This window comes from Syngnathus acus, chromosome 13 (assembly GCF_901709675.1).
Source record: "Syngnathus acus chromosome 13, fSynAcu1.2, whole genome shotgun sequence".
Taxonomy (NCBI): Eukaryota; Metazoa; Chordata; class Actinopteri; order Syngnathiformes; family Syngnathidae; genus Syngnathus; species Syngnathus acus.
Genome location: NC_051098.1, coordinates 4,063,912 through 4,083,624, shown reverse-complemented (window position 1 = coordinate 4,083,624; position 19,713 = coordinate 4,063,912). Strand labels below are relative to the sequence as shown.

The 19,713-nt window shown below is 39.5% G+C and overlaps 1 protein-coding gene across 3 annotated transcripts in view; it reads right to left on the bottom strand.

The window, feature by feature from the left end:
• The window catches only part of phldb1b (pleckstrin homology-like domain, family B, member 1b), a 98,163-nt gene extending 78,450 nt beyond the window's left edge, over positions 1–19,713 (bottom strand). The window contains exon 1 of one of the 3 annotated variants that reach the window (XM_037268340.1): positions 19,466–19,713. In XM_037268340.1, coding sequence (XP_037124235.1) covers positions 19,466–19,492 — 27 coding nt within the window. In that variant the 5' untranslated portion in view covers positions 19,493–19,713. Of the gene's footprint in view, positions 1–7,455; positions 7,602–11,202; positions 11,278–19,465 lie in introns of those variants that run through there. The other 2 variants (XM_037268343.1, XM_037268342.1) reach the window with 2 other exon arrangements.

Here is a 19,713-nt window from a genome sequence, read left to right as displayed (position 1 = left end):
CTAGGGGTGTAACGATTCATCGATACACATCGATTAATCGATATAATGCTCTACGATTTATTGGCATCGATGCTAAACGTAAACATCGATTTATATCGCCGTGTTTGACCTCGGACATTAGACGCGACTTTATTTTGAAATCCAGTTCATTGTTGCTTGCTTCCTCTTTCCGGGAGCAGTACGCGGCGTGCTGTGTTGTGAGCAGAGCAGGCACGTGAAAGGGGAGCCGACAACTACGCGGCTCCTGGGCTGGTGCTATGGCTAGTGTCCAAGAAGACGAGGAAATTCGCTCCCCTTTGGGCTTCAAGTCATTCGTTTGGAAGCACTTTGGATTCCAAAGAAAAGATGGCTCAACGGACAATTAAAATTATTGTAAATAAATAGTTCAGTAATGCACTTTAAAGTTAATGGTATTACAAAAAAAGAAAGAATATTCATTTTTCTTTACTTATATGAGAAAAAATATAGGAATTTGATAAAGTTCAGTGTTAAAATAAGCACTTTGTATACTACAATACTCTTGTAATTTCCTAAATAAAGAGTTTGCAGTACCTTGTTGATTTTGCGTATGAATTGTTATAAATCAGGATATTGTTCTATATTTTTTATTTTAAATAAAAATAAAAAATATCGATCGTGGAGCACTATATCGTGATGTATCGTGAATGAATCACAGCAGGCTTTAAGATATCGGCAATAATCGTATCGTGTCCTTTGTATCGATATGATATCGTATCGTGACAAAACCCGCGATTTACACCCCTAATGCATACGTATCACACCCCATTGAGCTTAAACAGAAAGATACATAAAGAGCACTGACTCGATGAGGTCCCAAATTTAATCATTATACAATATACATTCTAAATGTAAAAAGCGTAAACTCCACAGTCATATTTTAAAATTAAAATAATCACTTATGTTAAGTAAAAAAAGATGGTGGTAATATTTTTAATTAAATATATAATTTTTTTTATTCTTAAATATCACAGTTCAAAATCAAGTATTGGAAAATCTGTCAATCGTTTGTTATGCAGAGTTGTCGAAATCTGTTCAATGTAACTAATAAAGTAACTTTTTATATAACTTGGTTTCTTTTAAAATCAAGTAATTAGTAAGCAACTAAGTTTTTTAAAGTCAAGTAATCTGTAAAATAACTAATACTATATAAATAATAAACTAATGACTTTTTCAAGGTAACTGTTTCTAATAACAATATTAGGCATATTAAATAAAAAGTAGTAATATTTCAACAAGCCGGCTCTTATCTGGGGCTATGCTATTCATTAATTACTGAGAAGCACCCCAAAATACTTGACCACACAATCATACCCACACACACACTGGAAAGGCATCATAGACCAATTTGAACTCAAGCATACAACAAACACGCCCTCAAGAGTTGATCAGAATCACCGGAAACGCCCAGAAATCGCATTCCTCGCTTTTTAAAGACTAATATAGCGTAATGGAAAACTAAATGTCTCTAAGGATTTATTGTTTGTTCCAGACATGCTAGCCAGATGGTGATATCAATCAACAATAAGGTGGTCTACCACAGGCCATGTGTGTGTGTCTGTTGCCAAATCAAATTCATTAATATCTAAATCAAATCAAATAATTAATCATAATGTACCAAGGAAATTTCACATATAAGAATATATATATGTATAATAATATAAGAAGGATCTTCTGAACGTGCTGTTTGATTTAGAGTGCTTTAATTTTCATGGCAGAACACAAGATGTGAAAGAAGAGTGGGGCACATGACAGGTTTGTTTACACACCTACAGTGCAATGGGGATCACACAAACACATGAGTACAAGTCACTTAGAGAATGGTTGTTAGTAGGGATGGAAAAATGAAGCTTCGAAATTGCTTCATGAACCAGTTTTGTTCATCTTTTTCACTCCTCTCGATAGCACTCTTTTCAACATTGGTCTGAAAGTACATTGACTTGGCATTTCTTAAACTCCTTTGTTTAAACCAAAAGAGGAGTCAAAACGCAATCCACAAGTACCGTTTTTTCCCATGTATAATGCGCAAAATTTAACTAATTTATTGTCCTAAAATCTGGGGTGCGCATTATACATGGGTACAATTCTTTTTTATTTTTTATTTTTATTTTTTTTTCTTTCTTTTTTTTTTTTTTTGTGAAGAAAATCATGGTGCAACAATTTTTGAAGAAAATCTTGTCACGGATGGTTCTTTACAACGTCACTTTCCTCTCTTTTCATTTTAACCTAACTGATCGCGGTGGTGCCTTTCTGGGCAGTCGGAGAAATCAACGGCAACAAAAAAAATACATCCAGCCTAGTTAAGAAATCACCAGAAAGATCACCATGACAATTGTGAATAATAAATAAATAATTATTATATATATTATTATTATAATAATAAATAATTGTGATAAATAACTGGAACATCACTCAAATATTGGTGATCCCGTTGAGAGTCTCACATATTTCTTCGCTATCGAGTTTGCTACTGCATGCGCAGTGATACTGACCGGCAGAATAACATCCGGTTGTTCCCAAAGATGATCTTTTTTCTGAAATAATTTTATGTTTACGGACTTAAGTAACCCGGCCGGGTCATACCAAAGACTATAAAAATGGGACCCATTGCCTCCCTGCTTGGCACTCAGCATTAAGGGTTGGAATTGGGGGGTTAGATCACCAAATGATTCCCGAGCGCGGCGCCGCTGCTGCTCACTGCTCCCCTCTCCCCCAGGGGATGGATCAAAATCACACGGGGATGGGTCAAATGCAGAGGACAAATTTCACCACACCCAGGCGCGTGTGTGACGATCATTGGGACTTTAAAAAAAATAAAAATAAATAAAAATAAATAAAAAAAAAAGTCAAAATTTGGGTGCGTATTATACATGGGTACAGGCTTTTTTCCAGCATCGACATGCCATTTTTAGGGTGCGTATTATACATGGGGGCGCATTATACATGGAAAAAAACGGTAACTTGACTTGTTGAATTTGTTATGTTTTTTCCTGTTTTAAAACATGTTTAAAAATGCCTTCGTCAATTATGCTAAGAGGCTAACATTGTATTTGTTTATGAATTCAACTTCCTTGTTTGGTAGTCCAAAAAGGGATGTGCAATCCTCAGCATGGAGTGTGAGAGAGAGGAAGAAGATGACTGTCACTATATGTAGACTTCCTGTGTGGCGAGCACTGCCAGTGTCTTATATCCTGTCAATGACAGTTCGAGGTCAGATTCTGTCTCATGTCCGTGCTTTCAAAAGTGGGCTCAATATTTTTTTTTAAATAGTTTTGCTCCCTTTCAGTGAAGATGATAACGATTGACTGGAACTGAAGTAAAAATAAATGTATCAGAATTATATATTAGAATGTAGGTTTAATTGATCTGTAGTCTAAATCTTATACTTACCGTATTTTCCGCCCTAAAAGGCGCACCTAAAAACCTAAAATTTTCTCAAAAGCCGACAGTGCGCCTTATAGGCCAGTGCGCCTTATATATGGATCAACTGATGAATTTGTTGATCCATACTGGTTGTACACAGTGCTCTGCCAAAATGTTTCAGTACGTTTTAGTACGACTAGTAAATTACAAGGTCGCATCGCTTCCCAGCATTACGGCAACTGTAGTCAGGGGGCGTCACCGAATAGCTGTTGTGCCCGCGAGGCTATTTCATGTCAAAATAGGCTGCTCTGTTAATGTTTCGAGTAAATCTAGGGATCGATATGGAAGGGAAACATAGGTAAGTAGTACCAATGCGTTAGATCGAACTTTAGTCAGTTCCGATCATTTTATAGGAGATCGTTTGAGAAACGCGATTGTTTACACTTTGCTGAGGCTCATGGGAGATTGCGAGCTGAGGCTCGTGAGACTTTGCGGATGGCTAATGCTATTGCGATAGCTGCTATACGTACCAGGCTATTTCATGTCAAAATAGGCTGCTCTGTTAATGTTTCGAGTAAATCTACGGATCGATATGGAAGGGAAACATAGGTAAGTAGTACCAATGCGTTAGATCGAACTTTAGTCAGTTCTGATCATTTTATAGGAGATCGTTTGAGAAACGCGATTGTTTACAGAGGGCTCGTTGGTTATTGGCTAGTGGATGCATACCGCAACCCTAGTCAACCTCAGTTTGATGCAGTATAGCTTCTATTTTATGCGCCTTATAATCCGGTGCGCCTTATATATGGACAAAGTTTTAAAATGGGCCGTTCATTGAAGGTGCGCCTTATAACCCGGTGCGCCTTTTAGGGCGGAAAATACGGTACATTTTGTTTGATGCTCTTCAAGTAAAAAACGTTCTACTGTCTTTGGGTGGTAGGCTAGTAGTGCATGTCAAATGGTTAGATGCATGCACGCATGGGTGGTTCATTGAAAACTCTAAATTGTCCTTTGGTGTGAATGTGATTGTGATTTTTTTTGGTCTATATTTTCCCAGCAATTGGCCGGCAACCAGTCAAGGATGTACCCTGCCTCTTGCCCAGTCAGCTGGGGTCAGCTCCAACTTAACCACAGCCCTAAGTGAGGATAAGTGGTATGGAAAATGAATGGATGAATGTTCATATTTTGTTGTTGTGGACGTAGACAATATTTTTTTAATGACATTTTTACATCTACTTCTTGAGATACAAAAATTAAACCTTCAACTAAGCACACTGACAATCATTTAGTATAATCACGAGCATGAGAAAGTGGAGAGAATGTAGTATTTTGTCAGTATGCCAATTAATTTGTCCATCGAAACACACCTAGTGTCATCAATAGCCCGTAAAAAGAGTAAACACAGATTCATTACATCCGTTGGAGGGGTGCCACTACTAACAGCTTAACATACCAGCTGTTATTTCTCAAACACACGCATACTATACACTCCACATGTACACATACAAGAATGGCCTCAGATAAGCAACTACATAAATAATATATCTCTTCCAAACGCACCAGTGCGTAGAGTCCATTTCTTCCTGATACTCAATTGTGAAGGGTTCAAAATATCTACTCCCTGCCCCCTTTACCACCCAGTGAAACAATTTTTAATGGAGATGAGTTGAGCGAGCTGAAAACCACCATGTGTTGCAGCTGACCTTTCTCCCGGGAATACATGTTATTAGGATGTAACGAGAAGACAAATAGCTTGATGCGACGCTATGAGGCAGTAAACCTGTTTTGTCATTTCCAGTTTGTCATTACAGCTGTGAAATAACCAGTTAGCTCATGTGAAACGAGCAGAGGACATATATGGTCTGTCATTAGCGGACTGTTGTCTCTGAGAAAGAGAGACATGATTGGCTCAATGAAAGATCAACTGTTGCTGTCCAAAGTGAATGACTTCATCTGCATTTCAACACAGCAAAACGTCAACTTTGACGTGACTCTGATCTATTGCCATGACTCAATCTTTATTTTTCCACCTCTGCTCTCAAGAGCAGTATACAACACAACGTTGTAAAATATCAGGAAATGTGTCACGCTCACACGATGCTTGTCTGCTCAGTGTTACTATGGCAACCAGTTTGTTGATGTGTTGTTTCTCCCTCGCAAGTTTATATGTCAAATTACTCTTCCAGTATCAAGAGTATGTGAACCCCAATTTCTATAAGCTTTCACAACCAATTCTAATTCAACCAATAACTAAATCACCAATTCTGAGTCATAGATAATAAAATGTCACATTGCCGCGGGTTTAAAGTTAGCAAAAGAGCCTCTTGATGGTCAACAGAAAAGTAAGTGAAACCAAAGGTGAGCTGTTTGAAATAAAAAAGTCATAACACATAACCGTCAAAACTGAATCCCAAACTGCGTAATATGAGGAAGGGAGGGTTAAGTTTGGAACTGCTTTGTTCACTCAAGACTTGGATGCATTGCTATAATCCATAGAATAATAGATTCCCAAGTTCATCAACACATTTGACAATTTAAATTAAGCTACTGGCTAATTAAAGTATAATTTAACAGTACTACAACCCAAAATAACATAAGTAAATCAACATCAGAATGGTATCATCTGAGGAAAATACAGATTTTGGAGAAGCCCATTTAGAGTCTTGACCTCAACTCAATTGAGATGCTGTGATTAGTATTGGTCATCACTTTTACTTATCATTGACTTATTTTCTGTATAGCATTGCTGCACCAGTACTGGTAATTGAATGCATTCTACACTTGGGGACACAGAGAAGCTCTTTGGTCAACAGCAATCCTGCAAGACTGTCTTAGCAATGCATTCTGGTCCACACTTAAGATGAAAGACATACAGGACACATCTGCAGAGCAGTTGTAAACCAAACTAGGCCATTGTTGTCATTTTTGTAAAAGCAAATGAAGCTATTTGCCATCAGCAGATGCAAGAGGCAATCAAGTTGCCCATTGACAGTGTGTGTGGAGGAAGGGTTTTCAAAAAGTGTCTCCAAAATTTAATCCCAGTCAAAAAATTCATTTAAGAACAAGGTCTGAATCATAAGCGCAGATGGCACTGGGGATGGGGGGCACACAGTCTCATTAGGGGCACAATCTGTACCCTGCACTTAAGGCAACAAAGAGAAAAAATGCAGCAAAACAGAGCACAACAATCGTGTTGAATCATTTGAAAAAGTAGCACACAAATGATGATGTGGAAAGCATGATCTGAGTAGAGCTCGTAAAGAATGCCAACGTATCACTGGCAATTCAGTCACTACAAACTAGCCCCACCAAAGCAGCAAATAATCATGTCATCTTTTGATGACCCGCTCTATTAACCTTAGCAAACTTAAGGGTTGTTTGTAGATGTGTGATTATCAATATAAAATATTCTAACCCCCGCCACACCCCCAAAAAATAGTCAGCTGGGCAATGTGCATGTGTGGTGGGGATGAGGGGGGATTAGTTGTTTAATCGATAGAATGATCAATAGAACGATTGATTGATTTTGATTAAATTTGGTTTGTCAAGTCTAAACTGACGGTGGCACAGTGGAACACTGGTTATAATGTCCACCTCACAGTTCAGAGGAAAAGGGTTCGATTACGGCTGCCTTCCTGCGAGGAGTTTGCATGTTCACCCCGTGCCTGCGTGGGTTTCCCCCAGGTACCCAGGTTTCCTTCCAAATTCCAAAAACATGCCGATTTACCACTCCAAATTGTCCGTCGGTATGATTGGCCGGTGACTAGTTCAGGGCGCCCCCCCCGCCACCCAAAGATGTATGCTCATGACCCTCTGCTCTCTTAACACAGATCTACATATACATTTTATCAGTGCAACGACTACGAATACATATGTTAATACCCAAATTCTCTATTCTCAATACAGTATCTGTTTTCATGCAGTTTAACATTTTATTGTTTGTTTCAATTGGATTTATTCAAGTTTAATTATTCAAACCTATAAGCTCACCTCATTTATTTGAGTCCTTCAATGAATTGCAAACAAATTTCCCTCATACTAAAACAACCAGCTTGCTTGTCTTCGTTCACTTACCCTTTTCCTTCTTCTCTTAGCTTTAAACTCATCCTAGGGTTAGTTCACCCACCCGAAATCCATATTTAGCTCTGTAAGAGTCTATCCAGCTTTGTCAGTTGCAGGATTGAACATTGTTGGCAGTAAACTATATGAAAAAAGGGGAGGAATGGAGCGGAGGTGGGAGCGAGTGAGGGGCGGAGAAACAATGCTGAGAGGGAGGCAGTGTGGGATATCCTTTTGAGTCATGGAAAGTGAACCAGGGAGCACACATGCTCACAGACTCCTCTCTGTGTCTTGACATTCGGCCCAAAGACACTGGATGGACATTCATCGACCCCTGGAAACAGTTACTCAATACTTCTTTAAAGTTATATCAGGATGGACACTCACTTGTTCTGTTTTCTCCACTTCCAGTCCCAGTCTCCAATAGATAAAAAACACACCTAAACACTTCACTCATGTCTCAAAATAAAACTGACATCATGTTCAGGCACTGTTACTCACAGCGCACTGTCCAGCCTTTGGAAGCTTTCAATAACTGATGATTTCATTGAGGTTCCTGTACATGGATGTCTTTTGTTTCAGCTTCATTCTCAATACAGATATGAGTGACTTTGATCAATACGAACCAAAACATAATAGGAAGGTTTCGAGCGAGTTATTATGCATTTTCAGTGACAATATGGTAGACACGATAGACAATTTAGAGTCTTCAAAATTGAAGTACATGGAGGGAGATCATCTCTACACACAAAAATAGCTTCTTAAAGTCCATAATCTTGAGTTTGTCCATGGTCCACAGTACTATACACAGAATTGATATTTAAGGAGCACAAAAGGCAGAATGCTAAAGGAACACAAGATGATGCTCCAGAAAATATTTTCAAATGGATGAAAAAAATCTGCAGATGACTATAGCATGGAGTGTCTGGGAATGATTATTATGTTGTTGGGGTGAAGTGCTTGGCCAGAGTTTTTAAAAATATTGTGGGGAGAACACTGATCTGCAGGTCTGTGTCTGCTGGAAAGTGAACATCATATTGATTTCAATGGGTTGCCTGTGCGATAAATTCATCAACAAAGCACTTACTGATATGAGATTGGCAATTTCATATCCAGGCCACAACATATACAATTTGGTAGACGTCAGCAACCTTTAAAACTTCCTTCCACCACATCACACACACACATCAATAAGGCACCACAAACGGACAGCATGTATCCATTTTCTCTATCCATCTATTTGTATTTCACATGGATATATGATATTTTTCACTTATGAAAAACTGATTTTTTTTCCCAGTCTCATCCCATTGAAGGTGGTAATTGTTGTGACCAGCAGAAGTGTCCACGCAACCAAATGGGCATTACGACTCCACACAAGTGCACACACAGTGAGTGGGGGTTTTATAGAGTGCCAGTGTATTGGCTCAATCGTGCTTGTAACAAAATGATGTCACGTAACAAATAATTTATTATCAGCAGTTGGAGAGTTGCTACAGTCTGGGAACGCTGCACGGTCACAATCTCTGCCAAGAATGTGAAAAATAGGTCCTTGCTCTCTTTTAGTCAGGGGCCTGGGTTTCAAGCAGCCCTGTACAAGCCTTCTTACCTCTGCCTATGAAACAGGCTGTGGGAAGACTCATCCTGATATACTGTATTGGCCCGAATATAAAGACGGTGTTTTTTCCATTGAAATAAGACTGAAAAAATGGGAGTCGTCTTACATTCGGGGTCTAGACATTATACCCATTCACAACGCTAGATGGCGCCAGATATCTTTAAAGCAAATGCTGAACTTAACTCCCCAGGCCAAAGCGAACCCCTGTCACAAAGAATAAAAATAAAAATAGCGGTAGCACGAAGAAGAAAAATAAAAAATAGCTGTAAGAAAGAAAAGAGAGCCAACCCCCACACAGTCCTCAGGCTCCCCAACAGAAACGTAGCGACAATCTGGAGAAAAGTGAGTCAAAGATCGGCCAGGTTAACCGGCAGCTGAGGAGATTGTTATGATGAAAACTTCAAGATGAGGGTGATAAATGAGGCAGAGTCTTCAAACAACTGCAAAGCGGCTGTGAAATATGGTGTCACAGAGTGTAATGTACGGAGATGGAGAGCTCAAAAAGATCGCCTATCTAATGCTCACAATCAGAGAAAAGCTTTCCATGGTCCTCAAGCGGCCGCTTTCAAGAGCTCGACAGGCTCATTTGTTTCAGATGTACTGTAATTATTTTTTGTAAGAAAATTAAATTAGGTGTTCAAAAAGTATTTTTTCAAACTTGAATCTTGAAAAAGAGGGGGTCGTCTTATAATCAGGGTCGTCTTATATTCGGGCCAATACGGTAATAAATGGATGACTGTTAAATACTACCATTGGAACTCTGTTTTTTCAAAACAGATATTAAAACCAGATGGAAATAAGAAATTAAATCCAGACATCACTGTCAGAAATATTTTGATGAGGTACCAAAACAACACGTGCTATGCCCCACTTCTTTGCTTCTAAATTGGATATCAAGCAGTGTTTAAGGGCGATCATACATATTGACAACATAAACCAAGACCAAATCAAAATCAAGGGCCCTATTTTTGTTAGTTGTGCACGCAGAGGACGTTTTCCTTCCTTTGGTATACTCATTGACAACTGAAGTTAAAAATGGGCATGTGCACTGTTGTGGCCGACTTCATTCCCATCCCTTCAAAGCGTCCCCTCATTCCCTTGAAATTCAGCACAGGAAAGGTGCATGGTCTACAGAATGGAAGCATATACTGAATCGCTGGAGTCTATGCAAGACAAAAACACACACAAAGAACATTTAAAAGGAACCGCAAGAAGCTATCCACTTGCAGATGATGTCAAATTGGCCACTGTGAAGTTGGACCTGTGTGTGTCTGTGTGTGAAACCAAGCCATTACACCCACCAATAGCTGTCCGCACAATTCAGAGTGAAATACAATAACATCCACTTCACGTCAGTGAAGGTCAGAATCTGCTTGTCCGTTCCTCGATATAATCCAACAAAATCCCAACCACAATTTACACCTGCTTTCAGATTGTCAAATCTTTAGTCTACTTTCGGACACCAAATTGTGAGGTGCTCTGGGGGGGCATGTAAAAGCATAACTCCCTCGGTTCATTTCCCAAACACGCTAAAGGAAGTTTGCCCCTACATGACATGATAACCAAGATGCATCAGTTTTTACACCTACGCACACATGTGCTGTCTACGGAAATAGAGTCCTGACACTTCATTGTTTTGTCATGGGGGTTGCGGGCGTGCTGGAGCCTATCCCAGTAGTCTTTGGGTGGGGTACACCCTGAACTGGTTGCTAGCCAATCACAGGGTAGACAACCTTTCACACCCACAATCACACCTACAGCCAATTTGGTGTGATCAATCACCCTACCATGCATGTTTTGGGAATGTGGGGGGCAACCAGAGTACCCGGAGGAAACCCACGCAGGCACGGGGAGAAAATGCAACCGGACACAAAACTGCACCTCTGTGAGGAGGTCGTGCTAACCAGCCTGCCACTGTACCGCCCTTGTTTTCTCCATTCTGCAGTATCAAAAGTAAAAATATAATCTCTGCCATTAGACAAGTTTTCAGGGTTGAACAGGGAGCCTCTTCTGGACAAGATTAGCTTCAACTGTTGTGTCTGGACAGTTGATAAACTAAGTACACACTTTGCCCTTAAGGAAAGAAATAAGCTAAAGGTCTGCAAAAATGAGCATCCTTTGTGTCAACTGTGTGTCAACGTTACCTGATGAAGATATATGACGGACGTCTGCTGGGTGAACACACCACCATGCAGATGGAAGTGAAAACTGCTGATGTCGCACAGTTATAAAAATGTAACAGCCTGTGGTTTAAAAAGAAGCTTTCTAACCTTGTGTGTTTTCACTCTGCTGTCATCAGGTTTACTTATTCACACACACTCATATACACACACACACACACACACACACACACACACGCACACGCACGCATACATAGTCTGTTGCTGTCAAAACACACACTACACTAAAGCCATGTGGCCGTCACATTGCTGACACGCTCTGTTTGGCTGTTGCTGCTGCTGTTGGTCTCCTCCCTCTCAATCTCTTGGTCTACGTTTGCTCTTTCTCACACAGACACACACACACACACATACACGCACACACGCACGCACACACACACACACACACGTACACACATTCTCGGAGCCTTCCTGTCCAGTGGGCCTCGCCCCAAAATGGGGACACAAGGCATTCATTCTTCTGAATAAAATGGTCCTGTGTTCCATTTCAAAAATAAAATAAAAAAATCGTTGTACTTCAACTGGACTTGTGTGTTAGGTAAGACGTTATAACAAATCGGCGGGTTACAGTCAGTGACCAGATTTAAAAAATAGGCTCAGTTTAAAAAAATAATTACTTTCTGGGTGATGGCTCATTGTACAGCATAGAGTGAAGAACGTTTATATAATACATATACATTTAAATAATTATAATAATTTATCTTTTCTTTTTCTCACAGGCCTCACAGGCTTCAGTGTCGAATGCACTTAACTGAACGTGTTGAGTATGTGCTAGTAAAGCCTAGCACAATTGTAACTGTGTCAAAGTGAAAATTTGAACATAATATTTTGGGCTATCTTGGTGAATTCCTCATCAGAATGAACCAAAATAAAATGTGCGTGGTGTTTCCTCATTTTGACCAAACTGCTCATTTGACTCTCTGTGCAAATGTTTGTGGCTGTTACATGCGTGCATAAAAAGCTATGTATTATATGCTTACGTGCTTGACATTCCTTTCAGAGTGGGTGAGATTTAAGTGTAAGCAAACACATCAGTGTTTCTCTCAGATCACACAGCTGCAGCAGAAATGACTCTGACTGGCTGAACAATCTGCTAATAAAGTGGAACCTTCTAGGCAAAAAAAAAAAAAAAACGTTCTGACCACATTGGTTGACCTCCTATTTGTTCCCACAGGAAATAATATTTATAGTAATATTTGCGAGGGTCAGACTGTCACCATCACAAAAATTTATTTTAACACTACAGTCATTTTTAAGCCACATTTTAACACCTAATCACGGCTCACCATTTTTGTGACGCTGAGCCGTGATTGGCTGTGACCTGGGTCATGGAACTGTGAGGTCATTTTCAGTCAACACCAAGTAGCAAAATGGCCGTCCCCTGTGATGGATAAAAATGAGAGAATCTTGCTGCTTAACTCATATTCCACAAACACAATATTAATCAGATTGCTGTGTTTAGAATAGTGGGGGCACGTGCAACATATTATTGTACAGAACATTTTTGGTTTGACATCCCCTTCAAGCCCATAATTATAGTTATAACATTTTAAAAATTAAAGACAACCAAAATGACAACCAATAAAAGACCTGAAATTCAAGTTATCAAGTTATCATCACGAGATTTCACAGAAACCCGATGAGACTGCAGCTCAGTGAGTTTTACTCCACAGGTGTGATTGCTTTTTCTTTGTGATGTTTGTGTGTGAAATGACACCACATGTGGTATATATATTATATTATTATATTTATTTCCCCTATGCGTGTGTAGTCTAAATTGTGTATAGTGCATATTATATTATTATACATATTTCCCCGATGCAGCTACTTGGCATGTGTCATCTACATTGTGTATAGTGCGACTGCGCATATCTGTTTGCCCATGTGTAATGTTGTGTGGAATATTTTAACTGCTGAATACAGTCATTTATGTATAATGGCAACCGGTTCAGGGTGACCCCCGCCTACTGCTGGGAAAGGCTCCAGCACGCCCGTGACCCCCGTGGGGACAAGCGTTACAGAAAATGGATGGATGGGTTCATGAATGTACAGTATAAATGCTAAATGTGTAGTGTTGATGCTTTATGATACCTTTCCTACATTCTTCAGAAAATGAAAAATAAATAGCAGGTGTTCAGCATATAACTATGAATAAATAGTAGCAAACTGCGTGACTCACAATTGCTTGCTCCACTTTCTGTCCACAATGTCAAAGTCACTTTTGTAAAGATTACTGTTTTGCCGAAAGGATTCTGGTGCTGCTGCTGCTGCTAAGTACAAAACAGATCGAGTGGGATACATTGGCCACCCCAAAATCCAGAAACATCTTTGACTTTTTGATTTATTTTGTAGATTTTTTTGCTAAATAAACACATTTCTCTCACAGTCATCAGAAAGGTGAAAAATGTCAAGTGGCCCTTGCATTCTATCTTTTTTCAGGAACAAAAACTTTGAACACTCATGAGAAATCAGTGTGAACTTCTGGTCTTCATTTTTTATGATTTTTACTGCTGATGTGGCAAAGTACCTCACATTTTTGTTTAAGTTGCACAAGACCAACAATGTGTAGTAATTAATAAGACTCCAGGTAACTATAAACTGATGGGAGTGGGCGAGGTAAAGTGCTCATTTGATGTGAATACATGTGTTTAGACTTTGCATAAACAGACATCTGAGACAGTAAACACTTTTCATCTTTGATGAAAAACACATTTGGTTGTGCTCTCCCACTGCGCCTCATCAAGGGTACCCACGCAACCAATCAAATACTACCGCCTTCTCAGACACATGCAGCGTTGCATAACCTGAGGGCAGAGCTGAGGGAAGCACTCATTAGGAGCATCAAAGGCCCGAATGTCAACTGACGGTATACTTTGCGATTAGCTTGGAAAACACTATTTAGTGGTTAAAAAACAGAGTGCACATTAACTAGCAATTGGAACGGAGCTGACAGGAAGAAAGAAGTTAACAACTGGAGAGAGTGGGTCATTATCTGTATTTATTCATTTAATTTATTATGTTTTCACACAATGAGGGAGGTGAATCAGACTCCCACATGTCGCCCCCACCCCCTACCTCCATCACCAAGAAGCCTGGGAGCAATGTGCCACCAGAAATGTTTTATTCAACACTATTGTTGAGTGGCGGCATCGTCCAACATGTCAGTCTTTATGTTACGGTCTGTCGTACCACTTGAAACGAGACTTCCTTATTTTATTTATTTGGTTAGCTTATTTTTTGAAAAAGGGGAGGATGGTGATGGTGGTTATGTTTAGATACCGGATGGAAGAACACTGCTGTCACCTAGTGTCTCAAGCTAAATCCTGCAGAGAACCACGAGCAGACCAAAGTCCTCTTGTAGATTTCATGTTGTTTTAAAATGTGTTCAGCAATAATAGAGTTTGTCACTCCAATGCAAAAGGTTTACTCATATTATCAGAAAAACACAAAACTGTAAGAGTCAGGGCTTGATATTAACACCCACCTGCTAGTGAATTTGTGAGGGAACACAGCATGTACTCTTAAGCAAAAAACTGCATTGATTTGCAGCTCTGTTAAATTAAATTAGTATTCAAATGGCATTCTTAATTTGATAAGATTTTAAATATTTCTTCAAGTTGCTGGGGAAACGTAACCATTACCTGTGTTTTCTTCTAATACAATCAAACAAAATCAATGATGTTCGTGCCTTGAATTGTCCTCCGATTCTGGAAAGACTTAACTATCTTATCAACATAAAGCCTTTCTGAAGTGCAATTGTTACAGTTTAAATATGACTGACATAAATTTGACAATTAAGGTTTTTCAGGAATCTATGTAGAACCAAAAAGGCACCTAACAATTACCAATAGCTTTTTAAATAATAATAACTTTAACAACTTGAATAACTTTTTAAAGTAAAACAGTACAACTCTTGAATATGACTGTAAATGCAGCAGCTTTATTTCATTTTATTATTTTTTATTTTATTTTATTTGTAAGTCTGTATGTGCTTAAGTTCAAAGTCAGCAGTTTTTTTTATTTGTAAGTGTATGTTTATTTTATTTTATTTTATTTTATTTTATGATTGTACACTGGTACACATGCGATAATAAAAATAGCAGCGCTTACATGCCTTGATGAACGGCAAGCGGATATTGGCAGACAGAATGTAGCAGGGTAGCGTGAGAAGAAAATGCTGCTCCAAAGCAGTTTGATGGAAAGTCTACTTGTTGCTGTTTGAACAGTTACTGAAAGAAAATTCCACACATGCATATAGAATTCTAGCCTTGGAGGCTGACAATTTTCTGACATACTTCTCTGTACAAATGCTTTCAAGCTATGTTATAAGATACTTTAATTTTTTTTAACAAATGGTTAACCCTTTTGGTTTTAAACTTTTGATATTACGACATTGGACGTAATATGGTTTGAATTGCACTATTACTTGCTAGATCAGTTTCTAAGATTGTTGGTTAATGGGTTGAACTCCAGACTGCATGATTTTAAGGGTGTACAGTCTGACAGTACAGTCCTGTACGCAACAAAGACTGAAGTTCATGATGGGAACCCAAGCTGCCGCTTTACATTGTTCCAAATTGTTAAGCATAATGCTGTTTTTGTTCCCAATTAGTCTTGAAATTTACAGTGGATATATTGTGAGGATCAACAACAATTATAATAGTCACAGTACATACTCATCTGAATTGTTGACAAAACTACTGACAATTGTCCTTGGCTTAATTTCACTTCTTTTTACCTACACACTCTTGGGATGATTTCAGATAACTTTTCTTGAAATGTCCAGTAGCCTATGCAACATTTTTTTAAATTCCCAAATACATACATAACAATTTGGAAGAAGAAATATAACTTTTTCTCGTATAATTTTCTACAATATATTGAGGTGTGTTTCTGGGAATTTTTATACATACGTATTTATAAATGATCTGTAATGTACTTGATGCGGTTGAGGTCAGGGCTTTGTTTGACATGTTTTTCCACATCAAATCCATCCATCAAAAGCATAGAATTCTTCAAAAAGTCTCGATATGCTGACCACAACTATAGTCACCATATCCTGCTGTGTATTGCATGTTTTTGCTACCAAAATATAGATTTTGTGTACAGCCTCCTGTTTAAGGCAGCTACCATCAACCCTCATCCTCTCTCTGTGATACACTACTCGGGAAAAGTGTTACCTCTGTGCAGGACAGGAACAGCTGACAACAACAGTAGGTGAAAGTGGGAACAAGGTGGAATAACATCAGAGTCAGCGTGTGTTCTGATTTTCCGCTCACTCTTAACAGAACTTCACAAGCACCTGATGGCCACGACACTCATTGTGGTAATAAATCATGTACTCGTGTCTTGCTTGTAAAACCCCTGCAGTGGTGAGCTGTCAAATTCATTATTACCTCTGATTCTTTACTGAAGCCAAGTCTCACAAACACTGTATTGCTACCATTAAGGCTATTTGTGTGTTTTTAACTGCACCACACAGTGAAGGGTTTTCGTAGTGAAGGGACTGTGAAAGCCAAGAGCTAATGCTAAAGATGTAAATATGACAAAATTTGGCCTTAGTTCAGGGGTGGGCAAACTACGGCCCGCGGGCCACATCCGGCCCACGCGACCGTTTAATCCGGCCCGCCAACCCTGAATAAATTGTATTATTAAACATTTTTATTTGGTGATTTTGCATGCAATGACTGCGTTTCCCCAGTAGATGGGGAACCGCTCGCCTGCGCATTTACTACCGGAAGCCGTGTCAGAAAGCTCGGTGCACACTCACAAGTGCGTGTACGTACTCAGTAGTACGGACATGGCGCACTCGCGCTCTATTTGTATCAGTCCCGAATTTAGAGCGTGGGCTGTGACGACAGCATTCTTGTAATTCGCGCGCTGAGCTTTCAGATACAGTTTTACGCTAAAGCCACCCACAAACCTTCCCCTGGAATCTTTCTATTAAAATGAGTCGCCCAAGGAAAAGCAAGGTGGATACAGTGCCGAGTGTTTAAAAAAGAGTGGTCAATTTGGCTCGACGTACGCGACGTGACGTTCAGCCACATCAACATCAACCCGTCACAGATCGAGGTAAACGGACCAACACCTCGGATCTCTCCTAAGAATTGCCACAACAAATTTTGACTATGACGCACTAGCAAAAAAGGGAGACCAACAACACTGTTCCCACTGAAAATGAAGGGGAGGCTCTCAAGTTGGTTGTAAAAAAATGCATTTTGAATATGATTTGTACACATATCAGGGATTGAAACTAGCGACCATTCTCATTTTCAAACAATGCAGGATGCTCAAGGACATTGATGCACCACCTGTTTGCGACTAATCTTAACCTGTAAAGTTCTTAAGGCTTACTTTAAGGAAGTGTTTCCCGTTTCCTCACCTCTGTTACCAGGTGTTTGTGAGTTAAAACTCTGCTCTGATGTTCAGATACCCCTCACCGTGTTGCCGTTTTGATTACTTTATTTGGATGTATGCTTTCACCGATTCTTCAAGATGATATATTTGGTCAGAATGTTTGCCGTTTGATGTGATCTCATAAGATAAACATCTTTCATTAATCTGACCTGCAGGCACTGAAGTGATGGAGACTGTTATTCATAATAACAGTGTCGTATTTTATGAGAATCACTGATAGCAGTTTTTTTAGTGAATTTTTTTTTTTTTTAATGCTGTTAATAAATGCATTTGTTTTCAAAAAACTTGTTTGGAATATCCATGCTTTACTACCTACTAAAGGCCAAAATCTTTTATGCAATGACCTTTACAGGTCGCTTATATTACTTCACACAAACACTACGTCCATCTGCTCCTGGTTCGGCCCTCCGGTCCAAATTTAGAACCCAGTTCGGCCCGCGAGTCAAAAAGTTTGCCCACCCCTGGTGTAAACAGATGGATGAACGTACGTACATACGTCTGTCTGAAGTACGGACGAACGGACGGAAGACAGACAGAGACAGACAGACAGACAGACAGACAGACAGACAGACAGACAGACAGACAGACAGACGTCGGTGTATGAAGTTGTGACAAAGTGTCTGTGATTGAATGTTTCTTACGATAAATCTTAGATTAGTCGCCTAATTTTGTCGTGAGTCAGAAGCTGTGAACTCTTGTTCCTGTCCCTGTGCTCAGCTGTAATTATCGCCTTAGTGTCACTGGCCAGACTGAGCAGTTTTTCCTTTGAACTGCAGTGCCAGCAAGACTGCTAATGAAGAGCCAACAAGCACCAAGTCAGCTTTGCTCAATCACATTCTGAGTGGTTTTCTCGAGGTTACCGAAGCTTATGACTTACAAGAGGATTAAGATTTTTAACATGGGCCGAGAAGGGCAGGATCTACTGATGATCTTCATCTTACTCTACAACAGTGTTTAACCATCTTTAGTGAGAAAAGACACATATTTTACATTGAGGTTGACATTCCATATGACATTCTCCCAATCCTCTTCCGGATCATCCAAATGCTCTCTAGCAAACTTCAGACGGGCCTGGGCATGTACTGGCTAAAGCAGGGGGACACGTCTCGAGCACTGGAGGATTTGAGTCGCTGGCGACATAGTGTGTTACTGATTGTAGCCTTTGTTACTTTGGTCCCAGCTCTCTGCAGGTCATTCACTAGGTCCCTTCGAGTTTTTCTGGGATTTTTATTCACCGTTCTTGTGGTCATTTTGATCCCATGGGGAGAGATCTTGCGTGGAGCCCCAAATCGAAGCCATTATTGACCAAATACTTATTTTCCACCATAATTTGCAGATAAATTCTTTAAAAATCAGACTATGTGATTTTCCGGATTTTTTTTATAATATTGTCTCTCGTAGTTGAAGTGTACCTATGATGAAAATTACAGGCATCTCTCATCTTCTAAGTGGGAGAACTTGCACAATCGGTGGCTGACTAAATACTTTTTTGCCCCAGTGTAGTAAAACTGTATGTTTCCCATGATACACCTGATAATTTCTCAGTACACGGGTTGGGAATCGTTGTTCAGGAAAAGATGTTTTAGCCTCCAGAAAGGAATTATTTATCTACTTTTTGCGTACATATCACAGCTGTCTAGTGATCATTGCAGGCTGTTCTGACTTTCATTTGCAGTTCGATGCATTAGTATACCACAGATAGCTGCTCCTACCTTAAAATAATTTAACTATAAATTATAATTATAAAATGTATAAGATAAAAGCAAAAAGTTCGTCTCGACTACCAAAAACATTGTGAACATTCTCCTACCTTGAATCGCACTTTTTTCAGCGTCATCACCGAATCCTATTGAGTAGCCGTCAACACAGACTGAATGTTACCAGACTTTCCCCAAGTCTGACCACGCTCAGAAATGCCCCCCAAGTCCAAACAGTGTTGTAGCTGATTGTCCAGTTTTAAATCCAGTCAAAACATGTACTCTGACTCAGCGGCCCCTCCAAAAAGTGTCTTTCTCACAAGCCAAACACAACAGGGCAGCCCGGCTCACCCCTCTCCCT